The sequence below is a fragment of the Helicoverpa armigera genome, chromosome 1 (assembly GCF_030705265.1).
Source record: "Helicoverpa armigera isolate CAAS_96S chromosome 1, ASM3070526v1, whole genome shotgun sequence".
NCBI lineage: Eukaryota > Metazoa > Arthropoda > Insecta > Lepidoptera > Noctuidae > Helicoverpa > Helicoverpa armigera.
Window position 1 is genome coordinate 18,594,262 of NC_087120.1, and position 17,516 is coordinate 18,611,777.

Below are 17,516 nucleotides of genomic sequence, written 5' to 3' on the forward strand. Positions count from 1 at the left end.
TACTGGCTGGTGACACAAAATGGAATTCCCTTTAGACATATTTCTCTTTGTGGGTGTTACAAGCAGTGCCCGATTTGTCACGGTTGTAATGAATACTGTAGTAGACCGGATCGGTATGAATTAAATTTTCCTTTTGTCAATGAATAATGCTTTGATGATGCTGCACTGATGTATTCAGTGGAATTATTATCAATGCTTCCAAAAGGATCCATATTCGTAATGCCACTCGGTGACACAAAATGGAATTCCCTTTAGACATATTTCTCTTTGTGGGTATTACAAGCAGTGCCCTATTGGCCACGGTTCTAATGAATGCTCTAGTGGACTAGTTCCGTATGAATTAAATTCTTACTTTCGTCAATGAATAATGCTTTGATGATGCTGCACTGATGCATTCAGTGGAATTATTATCAATGCATCCAAAAGGCTTAATATTCGTAATACTACTCGATGACACAAAATGGAATTCCCTTTAGACATATTTCTCTTTGTGGGTATTACAAGCAGTGCCCGATTCGTCACGATTTTAATAAATACTCTAGTGGACCGGTTCGACACGAATTAAATTCTCACGATCGCCAATGAATAGTGCTGGCAAATCCCTCTGGTTCATTGAGTTATTGGAAATGGAATTTACCAGTAATTTCCAAAATTTTGGAGTCTTTGAGCACTCTCAAAGCAAATGCTTTTCGTGGAAATACTCGCTTTTACAGCAAAGGGCTTATGTTCTGTTCTGAAATTCAGGTGAAAATACAGGAATAATACTGAATAATGCGTCAAAGGTTTTGCTTGCATTTGTGTTTCTTGCTTTATGCTATGAAGAATTGTTTAAGCAACATTTTGTTTTTTCAATAAATATACAGTCCCTGTCAAAAAGTAACTTGATGAGGGCATTTAATTATTATACCATTATAAAAAAGATGAACGAACGTTTTACTCGTGTTTTGTATTTTTTTAAATACAATCTTTTTTTTATAATAACACCGTTGATGACAAGTCAGAACCACATTACTTAGCTTAACTTAATTCAACCACAAAAGAAAATCACACATATTTTTTTACTCTCCCAATAATCCTCTAGGTACAGTTAATTTCCTGAGTGCACAAACAGGATTTAAAAGCACAACACACAAGTGCAACACTAATATTGTTCTTAACTTAATTAGATAAACTGAAGTTCCCTCCGTCCACGTTCAGAAACACATTACATTAGCTACGCAAATAATACAGAGTACAATTAAACCTTTGGAGTAACACACTGCAAACTTTTAGTAGGACTGGGACATAGGAAAATTTTTTATTTTTGAAAATTTTGAATTTAATCAAAGTTTTTAGTCGCTGAACGTTGTCACTTGTGTATTTTCATTCATTTTCATACTGATTTATGACCAAATATCAACTATCGGTCGGCTAAAAGTTACTCTTATTACACTGGCAGACTTTTTAGTCAGCTGACAGATTGATCGATATTTTTGTTATAAAAAAAATACATAAAGAAAAAATTACAGTGTTAATAATAACATTTAAAGGCCATTCTTTTAAAAATAACTAAAACTAAAAAGCGTCAAAAATTCGTCCCCACCGCTGTAGACTGGGAGCGTGCCCAAGAGGCTGGCAGCATTACCTCGTTAAAACGATGACTGACCTTGAATTTAAATTTGACCAAACGGGCATGTTGACTAAGGTCCAAAGCAGATAGTAAGATATGAATTTTGTAACATTTCCTTCCACAAAAACACATCTTCGAACCTACAAATGATATGTACCATTTCTAATTAAGATTACACATAGTTCCCACCATTAAGCCTTGAACCAATAATTCGAGCAACAGTATTAAACCAGAGGTATTTCCACGAGTATTCAGCGGTATTGGTCGGTATTAACCAACGATGTGCGCCCAAATTATCAACACAATTCCAAATTCTAGTGCTATATTTAGAAACGGGATGGAGTATGGAAAGATAAACTAAACAGAGGTGCTATAATGCAGGTAGGTCACGCACCTTTATATAGGTCAAATTTGCACGGATGGCATGACCAAAACGATCAGTTACGAGTGAAGTGACGAGGCGTTCGGGTTCTTTGGGACATCTGTCAATGATTTTTTGATGTTACATAAGCCATGTAGTCCAAAGAAGGCGTATAAGGGCGAAAATAGTAACGTTCCTCGTCCCCATCTCATCGGAATTTTGGCGCGCTACTTTCTTGGCAACCCGCATTGAGCAAGCGTGGTGATTAATGCTCAATCCTTCTCGGCTTGAGAGGAGGCCTGTGCCCAGCAGTGGGACGATAGAAAGGCTGTAACAGTAACTTTCTTAGGCGATTTTCTGTCATGGCACCTCCGCTAGTCATTTTGTTCTCCTAGGAAACGGCCCATATCGGCTTTATTTTGCCTATTCAATGTACTAGGGTGATTAATTTTGATATACCGGGAAGGTACTTCATACGATTTGAAGTGGTATTGAGTATTTATGTTTCCGTGTTTCGAAATGCATGTTGGATGGTCATTTATGCAGCTTTGGCTGTCATTACGAGGTTAGTTAGGCAGCCACTCCATATGTTCTGGTCAGTTCTGGTACTTAAATGCATATGTATTGGAAGACGACCCCAAAAATTTTGGAAAAGGCTAGGCAGATGATGATGATAATGATTAATGTCGGAGACTGTTTTATGTTCTTAACGAAATATATTTGCTTTTCATCAGCCTTTTAATACTCTCACTATACGGCCTCTTACCATATAGAGAAAGAATAAGCGGTCGTCACCAAGGCACTCACTCCGGGTGGATTACATTATTTTTAAGTTTCATCAACGACGTTTAGTCATATTTATTTATCCTCAACAAATAAAATAAATACAACAAACGATACCATTTCCGCGCGATTAGAAAAAAAAATCTCACAAATAATGTATTTACAAATCAGCTTCGCAAACTGGCCTCATCGTTGAAAGAATTGGTATTCTAAAGCCGCTTAAAGTTTCCAACAGCGAGATAAATTGCTGGTACTTGCGCTAACTAAAGCGCTTAGGGAAAAACAAAAACGCTCAGCGCTGCATTTTCCAATACTGCTTTTTCATCTGTATGAAACATGGAATAAGGAAAGATGATCGGAGATGCCATATTGCATGGAAATCAGGCGCCTACATCCAGCTCAAATCCGTACGGTAGGCATGACCAAAACGATGACATATGAGTGAATTGACTAGGCGTTTGGGTTCTTTGAGACAGTTGTCAATGATTTTTGGTATTACAATAAATGGTTGCGTCCAAAGAATGCGTATAAGTATGAAAACAGTAACGGTCCTCGTCCCCCGCTTACACGCATTTTGGAGGGATACTTTCTGAAGCGATTATCCGTTATGGCACCTCCGCTAGTCATTTTGTACTCCATGTTATGAAACGAATAGTTAATGAGATTGTGAGCAACAGCGATTCCGTAATGTAAAATTAATTTTAAAGTTAGTTCAAAATTCGACCTTAATGTTGTTTGAACAGAATTCAGAATTGATTGCCTGTGAATGTTTGTAGTTTTTTTAATTGTTCGTGTCTAAGGATAGTTGTTGGGTATCAGAGGGGATTTAATTCTTTAAATATTACAGCATTAAATAATTATTATTCTGCTTGCTAGGCGAATGAGGCTTTTGAATGTTTGCATTTTTTTCTTTTTTTACTCGGTTCTGATAAATGTGACATTACACACACTGATGAGCATATTGTGAATTTGTCACACATAATATTATGTAAACTGGATTGACATATTCGATATTCTGTCTCAGAATTGGCATAAGATGAAGGCCAGATAAACCGAAGTTGAGGACTGAATTTAGTTTATTTTACAACAGTTGGAGAAAATTGTAGTTACTACTGACTGGCTGCACTAGAATCAGGTTACACTTAGTATTGCCAAATTCGTATAAAAGACGATTCTTGGACGAATACCTCTGAAAACAGACGTACTTTGGACAGACTATAAGATATTGCAGCTGAGGAATGACGAATTATGACGAATGCCTTAGGGAGCTTAGTCTAGTAAGAATAATAAAATTATGTCACGTTTAAAAAGTAGCTTTCAGCTAAGACCCCAAATACCTTCACACCTAATTCTAACCAATTCATTTCACTAAACGCAAAACTTTAACAAACCAACCTACAATATTAATTAGAACACCAAGTTAGACTCAACCGACCATAATTCATTAGCCTGAATACCGCATCTTCGCACATGGCTAAATAGGAATAACAGTAGTTACCTTGCATTGTCGAGTACTGGAACCAGTTACCTGATGAGATAATTAACTGATCTGAGGCTGCGAGCGTTAGCATTTACATAGAGATTGTACTTCGAAGGTACGTAATGGTAGGGCAATCAGTAAGGCTAATATGTAGTACTATATGTTTTCCGTGGGTAGAGAGAAACAGGTAGCAACAAAACGCGAGTAACTTGGGGGAATATTAGCTCATTTTCGTTGTGGATAAGGTAGCTTTCTAAAATTGGAAGAATTTTAAATTAACACAAGACAAAAAGTTAAAATATAAACTTTAAGAAATCGATCCCAAGTATTGCTAATAAAATTATTTATATAATTCTCATGGATTTCTAGTGGAAACAGTAGGTACAAAAAAAGCTTGAAGTTGAAGAATCCCACTATTAAAGAAAAACTAACTTTTTCATTCCTAAAACGTAATCATTATATTATACCCACATCATTGTGCTTCCCACATTAATCTATTTCCAGCATCAATTTTCCAAACTCCCACTTCCCACTCTCACACAAGTAAAGTTTTCTTTGACAAGTATTCACAAACTCGTGCGTAAAGCCGTTGATTTGTTGCGAGCGCACGCGCCGGGCGTGAAGTACTCACTACTTAGAGTTTGTTGTCGCCAACCAGATATAAATTTGGGTTAATTTGTAAAAAAAACCTGGGCTGGGAAAACCTACGGTCTATCTAGACGAATTTTTGTGTTTTTAATAGTAGATTTATTAAGATAACGTTAACCACCGTTAAGAAATAGCAATGCTTACCCATGAATGTGATATTTCTGCATTCTTGTTCTTGCCAATACTATAAATTATTGTGAGTCTTTGACGCTTGCAAACGAAAAACTTTTGAACCGACATAAATTAAATTGTGTAGGTACTCAGGTAGTCTAAAACCTACTAATGGACTTGAGCTACTTTTTATCCATGTGCGGAATGTTGGTCCCTAATGACGCGAGTGGAACTGTAGTTGCAGCAGTATAATGTTACTATTAACTAAAAATCCCCCCTTATTCCTTTATTTAGAAAACTGGCCACCATCTCTGAGAGCACCGGGACCCCTGCCTTCGCGACCGTCTGCGGCGGCATCGCTGCTGCTGTGGTGGCGCTCATGATCCAGCTTGAGGTCCTCGTCGAGATGATGAGCATCGGTAAGTGATCGGCCTAGCCATTTGATTGAATATGTTGGAGTTGGCTTCGAGTATGATTAGAGGTAGCTGAGTGCCAGTGTGCCATATGGAGCGATTGCCTATCTGATCTTCTTAATTCTGTTGCTTAAAACAGGATAAAGCTCTCGGTAAGTATTTTACAGATGTATAATAATATTGTTTTGGCCGCTGCAGTTTCTGAAGGAGGAGTTAGTTGTGCAGGAGCGATATTATAGTGCACAAAATATTTATTTTAAAACCCCGACGTAAAAAGATGAATTTAGTTGAAAGCAGGTGTTCCGGTGTAATAAATTATAATCAAAGAGGCTCGCTTGTACAAAATTACTAGCAATTTTTATAATTCACTTTATAACTATTTACTATTTTACCAGAACATTTTAAATATTGCAGCATCCTTTAACTTTTATTTTGGAAAATTAAATATTTTTTCTATAACATCATCTCTCAGTGTATCTACAAATATGACGAAAAAGCAAATCAATACACACCTCATAATAGTCCAAAGTAGAATTTAACTTACATATGTAAAAACGACGCATAAACTCATTGCACTAATTACGCATCCAGGTTAGCTTCAAGTACGACACTTGAAGCTAAGCAGAGTGAGTAAGTAGCTCTCGACTTGAAGCCTCACACTCACCTACATGTATAACTTATTTGTAACTTAAGCTCATCCAGTTAATTGCAACTTAGTTCTATGTAAGTGCTTTGAATATTAACAGGTTTATTTTGTACTGCACTTAGATAAGTTAATTGGTGTCTAGAACTGAAAATGAATCTTTAATATTGTAAATGCATAAGTTATCTGTCTGTGTAAAATTAGAAAACTGCTGTAAACAAAATTCGGTATAAATAAAGTCTGGAGATTGACTCTGCCTCTAAACTAGCTATTTTTATCAGAGTGTGGGATATAATTACCTGGGAACGTGGGTAGAACTACATATATACTTTTTATATACTATACAATACATCTGTAAATATTCTAGACATCCATATTATAAAAAGCAAGCTTTGATACGAACTTATTATTCATTTGTTGACAAAAATATATTCCCGATTATAATTTTTGAGGTCTACATTATACTTTCAAAGGTATACAACCCACAGTTTATTCAATAATACTCTTGCTACGAATCCCTAAAAAGTCCATGCAAAGTTCAAAACCGACACAATACACCATAATGATTCCTTCATAAATGATGCAACATGCATCTCTGGCTACGCATGCGTAGCTGATTGCTACGTGCTACGCGGCTACGAGAATATTCTCGTAGCGTCATATCTGACGTTGGAATTGTCAAGTCAGCTTTTTAAATGTTCTGCAAATTTTTATTGGTTTGGTTTGTGGTGTATTTGAATCTTACATTTTATTTATTTGCAGTGGTCATGAGAAAATATGTTTATTCTAACTTGAATTCTTACATACATACAGTTAGCATTTATAATTTTACAGATCAAAATTTGATAAATATACAGGTATAAAAAAAAATTCAATTTTTTTTTTTTATATCTTTTGTTCACGGAGGAGTAAATTTCAAAATAAGAAGAAAAAAACCAAGCAAAAAGTCTATTACCTCATTGCACATATAATGAAAACCAATTAAAATCCATACTTATAAAAAGAACATAAAGTGATCACAACTTCCAACTACTTTCCAGAGAGAATAAAAACTGTCTCTAGTCACGTCATAGATAAGAGAGACGGCTCTAGAGTCTCTCTAGACGTCATAGATAAACGAGACGAGGCTATCTGATAGTTAAGTAGGCTGTACCCAATGAGGTTTGTAACTTGTGACAATATAGTTTCTTGTTATAATAGCTGTGAATATTGAATAGTTTGATGTCTTATAGAATTTAGTTTAGTAGAGAAATAAATTAGATAATTAGCGTTTATTGTGATAGGTTTTTGTTCATTTATGGTTGGCTGAAACATGTTTTGGAGAAAAGATTCAGAGGATTTACTTTTATTTTTAAGGATCATTCAATTTAATTATTCTATAATGACTTCAATTTAATTATTTTATACTTTTATACTTATAACCGTCACTCGGTTTCACTAATCTACTTAGTAAAATGGGACAATATTTTAAAATACTGAGTCATTGAGCAAAAATTGAATTAGCCAATTTATATGACAAGAAAATTCAATGTATCTCTGTTGTAGTGAATACTACGTGAATCTCTCTGAAACAATCTAACCAACCAAACTACCATGTTAAACTTTGCATAACACCCAAAAATTTATCTACACAATCCTATCAATCAGATAACAGAGATTTCAACTATCAACCGATTGAACACAGCCGGAGGGTAGTTCGAAGATATTTACAGGTTGCTACAAATCCCGTAGGCTGCTACGGCGTAGGCAGCTACGGCGTAGGCCAAGCGTAGCAGAGGTCAAGCGTAGCGGAAAATCATTCGACTGTAAGGTTTGATGCGAATTCCAAGGATTAGTAGATAGGTTGAATTTCAATGTGTTTGTTTATCGAAAGTCTGTTATAAATGGTATTTATTTGAAGGTAAAAGGTATTAGAACTTTTATTTTATAATATTGTTTCCGTTGAAATAACAAATTGTTTTTTAATCATCTTCGAAAACCATTGCTCAATTTATAAGAAAAAAAAAATAACTGTAAACAATAATTAATTTGATTCATTTACTGAATACATTTCCCACGTGAAAATGACACAAAAGAAGATAGCAGTAAAATTGCAGAAATCTTTGAAAACACTTTTTCTCTTCCATTTCTTTAAGACCAAATAGAATGAAATCTATGCTATCTATCTAGCTATTACCTATAGATATAGAAACTTAAAACGTTTAGCAAACAGACGCCTGATAAGTTTCGCAAATAGTCGCCCCGAGTGCCGCGTGCCCGATCCAATGTACCACTCTTGTAAAATAGATTTTAACCGAATGGAGAAAACGAGAATAATATTTGTTTTACTAGGATTTACTACTTAAATAAAATCGGTATATAGATAATGCAAAATAATCGTCAACGCAAAAGGTATTTTTTTTTAAATTTAAAACTAATATTTGTTATAGATGGAAGTCAAAACTTTTCATAATAATTATGTCTTTAATCTATGCTTAAAAATTACACCACTTACCCTAAAAATCTTCGAATACACAAGAATATAATTTTTACTTACCAATCAAACAAATACATCCTCCGAGCCTTTTCCCAACTATGTTGGGGTCGGCTTCCAGTCTAACCGGATTCAGCTGAGTACCAGTGCTTTACAAGAAGCGACTGCCTATCTGACCTCCTCAACCCAGTTACCCGGGCAACCCGATACCCCTTGGTTAGACTCTTACCAATCAAACAAATAAATCCCAAATAATTTATTTAATTTGGTTTTTTTGATGACATAGCTATACATTTATGATTTTTTATAGCTATACATTTATGATTTTTTAGTTATTCTTATTTTCGTATGTCCAGTTTTTTTCGGTGTGCATCTTTAAAATAATAACATTACGATTCGATACGATTAAACGAATAATAAACCAAGCATTTCTTCAAATAAAACCCAGTATTGCAAGTAATCCAGGCTGCTGAAAAACGATCCAATTGAGCAAATCCTCGGAATCTGTTTAGTGAAAGCTTTCAGCGTGTTTTTATTACAATATCTAGTGATCCGTCAAATCTTATTCGCGTTATACCCTCTTGTGAGGATCAAAGAGTTTTGTACTGACAGTTTTTTTTTTTATGTTAACACATTATACTATATACTTAATTCTTAACACACTTTGATTAAATAAAATAAATAAAAAAACACTTACTCTATTGTTTTTTACCTAAACCAAATTAACAAAACAGTAACACACTTTAATCATTTTTTAAAATCCCGACGAATTGAAAACTTCCTCCTTTTTTTGAAGTCGGTTAAAATCGTTAGGTAAATGTTGGTTATATAAAATACAAACTTCTGAAGATTTCTGAAAATCCTCTTCTCCTCCTTTTTTGAGAAAGCGGTTAAAAAGTAGCTGTTTCCTGTGAATTCCGTGGAAACTACTTCCCGCATAAATTCTTTATTTTGTACGTATTTCAGCTTTAAAACTGACAGACTATTTTTTTATTATTTCAAAAGAAAATGGTTTAAATCTCTGTCGAGTATTACAACTAAACTATGGTTCAATAATAATTTCTTAGAAACTTAATCTACCCCAAACTTCGCTTGGTTTGCGCTTTCACTATAATTCATTAACAATACAACTTCATAATTCATTCACTGGAATAACTAGAATTCTATTCTCTTTCAACTTAACTTCAGCTAAGTTTCAGCCGAATTTATGTAATAATGTAGCTTGTTAGTGGGAAAATTAAATTAAGCAATCCTTACTGAATAATATAATTTACTAATTTTAATTTTATGCAATGTACACACTATATATACAAACTTAAACTACTTATCTTTACACTTCTCATATTATTCACTAATTAAACTAATGCTTATTAGTATTTAGTTTTTGGTCTGTATGTCTGGCTTCCGCACTTAAACTACTGAAGCGATTTAGTTGAAATGACAATCGGTTTAGAAGGACATAATACTTTTAATCCCGATACGGGAAGTAGCACCCTCAGAAACAATCAGTTTGATATGTGTCCTAAAGAAAAAATAAATATAGATTAAAAGAAGCCGTTCCATCTTATCTTTTACTGTAACTTACATAATAAACCTTATCCGATGATTATCCTGCCACACCAAACTACTGGTCTCATTGATCTTCCTTCATACATTTCAATCAAAATATTTCACACAAATATACCTAAAATCAATATTAAATTAGCAGACCACAAGCTGTGGTGTAAACTCCAATCTTTCAATCATGTGCCGATGCGTCAAATAAACTTCATTCTCACTTCACAAATTAACAGCTATTTGATATTTTCGCCCAAAGCGAAATAACTTCGCACTTGAAATGTTCAGAGCAAACTGTAAATTGTTTTAGTTCGAATGCAAATGTAGAACTAATTTCGAAAATTTGAAGCAGTTTATGTGTGCATGGTAACACCTCGAAATGGGAAATTGAATCGAAAATAATTTCACGTAAATTTTTATGCATTTTGCCAATTGATCAATTATGATTATGCGAAAAGTGGTCGTAACTTTTAACGAGGCATCAACTACAATTTCAATATTATTGTTGACTTCGTTAGTTTTTTGTTTTTGATTAGGTTAATTTTTAATCAATTATGATTATGAAAAAAAAATATCACAGCTTGTAACAAAACCATACCTAAACATGCTTGCTTATAATTTTTATTTTGTTAGGTATAGGTACGTCTAAACCGTAACTTACGAACTGAAACGACTAAGAATATGAACCAATTTCAGAAACGTCCATAAGTGTCCATCATTTCTGACTTTAACAAAATCCTACAGTTACTATTGAAAGCTTTTGAAAATTTCAACCTTTAAATTGCCCTCAATTCACCTATCACGTCAAAATTAACCCTTTTCATTTCGAGAAATGTTAAAGTTTCGAACTGAAATTGCGTGTAGCATCAAATTGAAATGTACGTATAAATAATTCAGTGAATTCGTTTACGATGCCTAAGAGCATATGGGAAACTTTTAGTCGGCCGATAGTTGGCTAATGGGCTTATAAATCAGTATGAAGATGAGTTAAGTAGTTGAACGCATATTACAAAGTTCTGGTATTTAGCCGGTATCAGATCGGCTGAAAAGTGTGATTGGAATCAAAATAATCTTTAAAAAAATTGGCAACTATCCGGGCAACTGTCGGCTGACTGTTTGAAAAAATCCAGCCAGAGTTTGCTTGTTTTTTTTTTTTAAGAAAATCTGAATTTCAATCATATTTTTAGTCGGCCAAATACATGATATTTGTTATTTACGCACTACCATACGTTGTGCATACTTATCAAGCGCTCGATAAACCTGTCGGCCGTCAAAAAAGTCGGCAGTCTGTGTACTCTAAGTATGGTACGGAATTCTGTCTGGCATGCAATGAGTATTGCGTTGCATCGCATTTTATATGGGAAACGATGCTCGATTTTATGTTCGAAGGAGACGTCTGAAGGTGGAATAAAAGTTAACTCTCGTGTAGAAAATGGTACGTGTCGGTAAAGCTATTGATGGTTAATACCTGTCTATCCGTTTGATACTTTTGTTATATGCTATATTGTTGATACAAAATCAGAGTTTACGAAAAGTGTATCGGTAAACAATTTATATGTAACTAGATACCATCCTCGGTTTCTCTCAGCGGTGCTGGCACGGCACGCAGATAAAAAGTAGTCTATGTGCTTTTTGATGTATAAGCTACATTACTGAAAGGTTTCATCAAAATCCATCCAGTCATTTTTGTGCGAAAGAGTAACAAACTGTGATACAGGTATCTACCTACATACATCCTTACAAACTTTTGGCTGTATAACAAACGTATTACTAGTAGTATTTACAAATTACATTAAAATCTTACTAATATTAGAAATGTGAAAGTTTATGAGAATGTATAGATGTATGTTTGTTATTCTTTCACGGGAAAACGGCTGGACCGATTTGGCGGTATGTGGACAGGTGATACCCTGGATTAACACCTAGGCTTCTTATCAACACACCACGCGGGTAAAGCCACAAGCGAAAGCTAGTGAGTAATATATTTACTCCATACTCTAACCCAAGAGCAAATCTATAACCCAGAAAAAAATGCCACATTATTTTCTAGACTTACCCAAGTCGTCCTAGTTTCCTGATAGCGTAGTTTGTTATGTTTTTACCCGGCTATCTCATCAGTTTCTCTTTAGCCGTCCCCTGAGACACACGCCGTAACAACTCCAGCCTTCTCAATGAATATTGCTGGATTAATCCAGGAGTAGAGCAAGCTGCCAGTCTAATCTTCATTATCATCAGCTTTTTAAATGCTTTGCTGTTGAATGAGATTTATTTTGTTTTGTAGTTTTAGTAACGTGTTTTCTTGGGATACTTAAATTGTGATTTATCATGTCTGGTTATTGCGAAGTGTTAAATACAGAAGTTGCTCCCGGTACTCACGATATCTTTTAAACCCTGAGTGGTATAAAGATTTTGACTTTTGTACCAAAAGCCACCTTACGATGCTTACTAAACTTAGCCAGCTCAGCCTATAGTTGGCTCAGGGGTTGGTTTTGAAAGTAATCGTGAATCCAATAAAACTCTTTAGTCGGTCTGATACCCGATCGTTGTAATGTGCGTTGTAATGTTGTAATGTGTCCATTGTGATTTACGGGCACTATTTAACTACGGGCCGATTAAGAGTTGTATCTGAGCTCTAAAGGTGCAGAAGCTTAGCTTAACACATGTAACATACAGATATACAAATCTTAAATTATCAAAAAGGCAATTAAAAATCCCTAAAAAATAACACACATTCAATTAAAAATCAAAGCCCAAACATCAAAAAATCTCCACCCAAATACAAATGACGAAATCGTTTACACAATCAAGTGTGATGGTCTGATGTCGACCTACAAAGGCAACCCGCTTCGGAATTAAGCCCGAGGAACCGCCTGACCTATTTCACAGCAATCAGATCATTGCAACTAGCAAATGAGAAGAAATATCCCCTCTAGATAAAGGGTCTTTGTCTTCACTTCATATTTAGTTTGAATACAGGCCTTGTTTGGGAGTTAAAAAGTTCTTGTCGTTTTCTGGTTGATGTTTTGTGATTGTGAGAACTATGTCAAAAAAAATTATTTCATTTAGCAAGCGCTTATGAACGCCAAAAAATATAAATAAGTTTGATTCTAGTTGCCCTTTCCAAAAGTAGCGTCCTGTAGAGAAGAACGGGCAAGAAACTCCATGGTTACTCTTTTTAAAACATAATACAGTACGGTGTTACAATTTGATGTATTGATATATAATATACGATAATAACGTAAAAAAGAAGTAGGTACTACCATATTTTATGGGTTGACTCGGAGAAACTTTGAACTAGGAAGTTATATGAGAAAATTATTGTTAAAATTAATGTTTACTTAACAGCTTCATTCAATCAAGTGTTTTCATCCAATAGTAATTGTTAATATGGACGGGCAAGATAATAAGATTGAATTGGCGAACTTCGCATCGACAAGAGTCTACTTACTAGAATGTTTTTGATAGAACCAGTCCACTAGAACATTAAAGAATAGTTTTATTTCAATTACATAACTTACTTATATCTACTAGGTGTCTAAAATGAACCTAGAACATTTGAGTACGACACACAAGAACATTTGTTTGCGCTACCGTCGCACAGTTATAACAACACTTGTGGAATCGTACCGTAAGTCTCAAAACCTCATATAAGTTGGATACCTCAAAATGCTACCGCTTTGCTTGAAACTCCAAATTCATTTTAAAACCTACCAGTAACATTCACTTTACTAAATTCTTACACGATGTTACCGAAAACTAAAATATCCTAGTAGTTTCCCACGCGATTGCAATTTCCACCTCAAATAGTATGAGATGAGTTATTGATAAGCTATCGGAGCTTCGGATTGCTTCCTTCGATCCATCCTGGCAATACCTCAGCGTGTGGTTATATCACCTACATATGTACCTGTTTATAAACATGTATCTATAAGTATGAAGGGGCTCGTGGCCACGTCGGAGCGTGATCGACCTATCGTAAGTTTAAGGAACGCCCGTGAATGGGTGACTGATCATCTTGTCATGACGAGTTCATGGAGTTAGCTGTATCCATTAACACTAAAGCTAGGAAGCTAAGCAGATTTTGATGTATTTATATGTCTAAAATCTGTGATAATATGAAATTATAGAACCAGTGAGCCAAATGTGCAGCTGGTCAAAATTAGGAATTTCTGTGTCTGAAAAAGTTTTGTTCTGGAAAACCAGAGTTAGGAAATTAGAAATACACAAATTTAATACACAAAATAAACTAAAAAATATTTAGAAAAGAGAAGAGATATCCTATCATTATGTAATTATATGGTTATTGTACATATTTAGTCAGGCTTGTGGTATTGCAACCTGGTTTCATCTGAATAACTTTTTAATTCAGCTTCGTAAACGAATTGTTTCGTGTTGACGACACAGTTCAGTAAACGCATCTGTATGCACTACTAGCTTCCTCCCGCGGTTTCACTCGCGTCCCGGGAAACAATTCCTACCTGCTGCATAAAAAGTAGTTTTTTAAAGCTATCTTTGGACCAAAAACTTGGTTTTCACATGAAAGCGTTTAGGCATTTAAGACGTTTTCATGAATTTTAAATGATGTTTAATGAGTCGAATAGTGTCTGCTAATTATTAACTAGTTAAGTAGAATACTAGATATTATCTTGCAAAAACAAAACTATTAATCTCTGAACACCTAATATACCATATATTAGGTTTTCTGAATCTAAAACGTCGTTTCTCTCTTGTTTGAACTAAGACTTTATTTTAGGAAAACCTTTTTCAAATCCGTCTTTTTAAGATTGTATTTCTCGACTCTAGAGTAACAAGTCCTTACTGAAACCGAAATAAGAATGTTCTGTCTTAACGAGAAGAAATAAAATATTTATTTTAAAAGTTTTCCGAGTTTAGACTAGCAAAAGCATGTCTTTGTATAACAAGGTTTACTTATTAAAAATAATTAGGTTGTATACATAGTAAAATTCATCTTTGAAAATCCGATTGCACATATATCTGTTTCATGTTCATAATCATTAATGTTACTTAATATCCGGTTAGACTGGAAGCCGACCCCAACATAGTTGGGAAAAAGGCTCGGAGGATGATGAATCATTCATTGTACTTAGATATAGGTATGCACGTATGGACAGATTGGCTTATTTCATTAAATATAATATTTCACGATTTCGTCAACTACATTTATTGACGGGATCGCATAATGAAAATATTTTAACGCAATATAATAATGCAATTCATGAAGTGAGCAAACCAGTAGCGGCATGAAATATCTAGACGAGAAAATGCTCAGATATAGCCAGCTTATAATATGTATATATAAATAACAAAACTTCATTCTCTGGGGAACATTTATCTTCCGTGGCTTTCGGGAGAATGTCGTCTGGTATCTATCACTCACAGATCTTTCGGCCTCTTCGGTAAACCTATATAGCGCAACTTATACCTACTTTTTTACAACTGAAGTGATCATTTTATTTTCTTAAAAGGAATATACTTGTATAATAACTCTATATCTACAGTATTCGCTAAAAGACAAAAATAATAAAACTTAAATATTATTATCAATCGTAAATTACATATTTTCAAATATTTTTGTCGAAACCTATACAAACTGCATAAATACAAAACCAACAAAGTTTTCACTAGGTATTGTAAAACTCATCCAAACATTATGATTTTAAAGTAAACAGTAAAATTATTAGCATAATATTTAGTGGTTAATTTCGCTTCCTAACTAATGTAAATATTAACCTAAAATGCAATCTAAATAAAAACAAATCATTTGCGCAAATAACGAAAACGTATTCCTAAATTATATTTTAGCTCAGGAAACACAATCCCAGTGTTGCCACTAGCTGACACCAATTTCCCTTCTGCCATGCTACTGAAACACAGTTGACACAATTAAATATTGAATAAACGGCAACAAGTTGGGACAACGTTTGCCCTATAGCTGGCAACAATATCTTACGCCCAGAAACTTGGAGAGCAACCGACAGCGGGTTTCGTGAACCATGGAAATTATTTACGAACTTTGAAAACAGTTTGGTGAGCTACTTCGCTTTTGTAGTTACGTCTTTTAAATGAAACAAAGGCTAGACTAACAAGATCTTAGTTATTTTAGTATTTGATTAAGAGTTCTGGTTATATACTTAGCCAATTGTTGAGCTAACTGAAAGCTACTTCTCATTAAGAGTGCCTTCTCTATATGAGAATGACTCATTAATGACACGTTTGATCAAAGTAGATTGGTCAGCACTGACTTTAACAGTTCAAATTTTACCATTACAAGCGACCCACAGTTAACTCTCAGTTCGCTATCAGATCTTTTTCATCATGTGCCTAGCCTTTTCCCATGTTTAAGGTAGAATTCCGTAGGCCGCGCGCGGCTTTCGTAGCCGCTATCCTCGGAATTCTACCTTTAGAAAGTTAGCGTCGGCTTTTAGTTTTTTTGCGTGATGCTGTGTAAGTACCAGCGTTTTACATGGACAGAATCTCTTTTCCAATCAAAGTTTTCAGTCGGTCTGATACAGGCTAAATACCAGATCTTTGTGATATGCGTCCTACCATTCATCTTGATACTGATTTTTAAGCCTAAACAAACTATCGGCCGACTAAAAGTTTGCAGTGTCCTCTTAAACGTCATATCTCAACAAATACATTCACGAGTATGATATCCTACACAAAAGGAATACGCATGAACTTTTATCGCCAGCGGAAAAGGAAGAAGGAAATTGTTTTAGGATTAAAGTGACAAGTATTGTGCGAGCATTTTTAAAGCATCTAAGCGGGAGATAAAACGTACAAATATTTTATTATTCAGTGACTCAATAGGAAGAGTATTTTTGTCGACAATGCGTGTATAGTAAAATAACATTTCTTTAGGGTAAAATTCAAAGTTTTAAGCGGTCGGTATTTTGCTCAGGCTCATAAATCAGTCTGGAGATGAATGACAGTGGCCCATTACAATGATCAGCTAATCTGGTTCAGGCCGGCAAAAAAATATCATTGGAATGTCAATATTCTTCAAAATAAACTAGCTATTTCGAAAATCAGTTTTTAGTCGGTCTGCTACCGGCAAATACCCGATTAAGTTATATGTGTACTACCATTTACTTCCATACTGATTAATGAGCCCGAACAAATTGTTGGCCGACCAAAAGTTTGCACCGTGTAGAAGCTCTTAAGCATTTACGCGTGTCAGATAAATCGCACCTGTATTTCATTATTCAGTGACTCACTAGACCGAGTATTTTAGTCGTAAAGTCTTGAATAGTCAAGTGAGAGCTCGCAACACCAAGGAGGAAGGAAAGATAGCGGAGATGCCATAAGGCAGGTAGGTCGGGCGCATTCTCGTAGGTCATGTAACGTACGGTGGACATGATCAGTTACTTGAATTAACGAGACGTTTGGGTTTCTTATCAAATGAAAACAAATT

The 17,516-nt window shown here is 34.8% G+C and overlaps 1 protein-coding gene across 3 annotated transcripts in view; it reads left to right on the plus strand.

Moving 5' to 3' along the window:
* Window positions 1-17,516, plus strand: part of LOC135117428 (solute carrier family 7 member 14-like) — a 169,206-nt gene that overhangs the window by 122,573 nt on the left and 29,117 nt on the right. For all 3 annotated transcript variants that reach the window (XM_064036695.1, XM_064036705.1, XM_064036700.1), the window contains exon 11: window positions 5,287-5,411. In XM_064036695.1, the coding sequence (XP_063892765.1) occupies window positions 5,287-5,411 (125 nt within the window). The remainder of the gene's footprint in view (window positions 1-5,286; window positions 5,412-17,516) is intronic.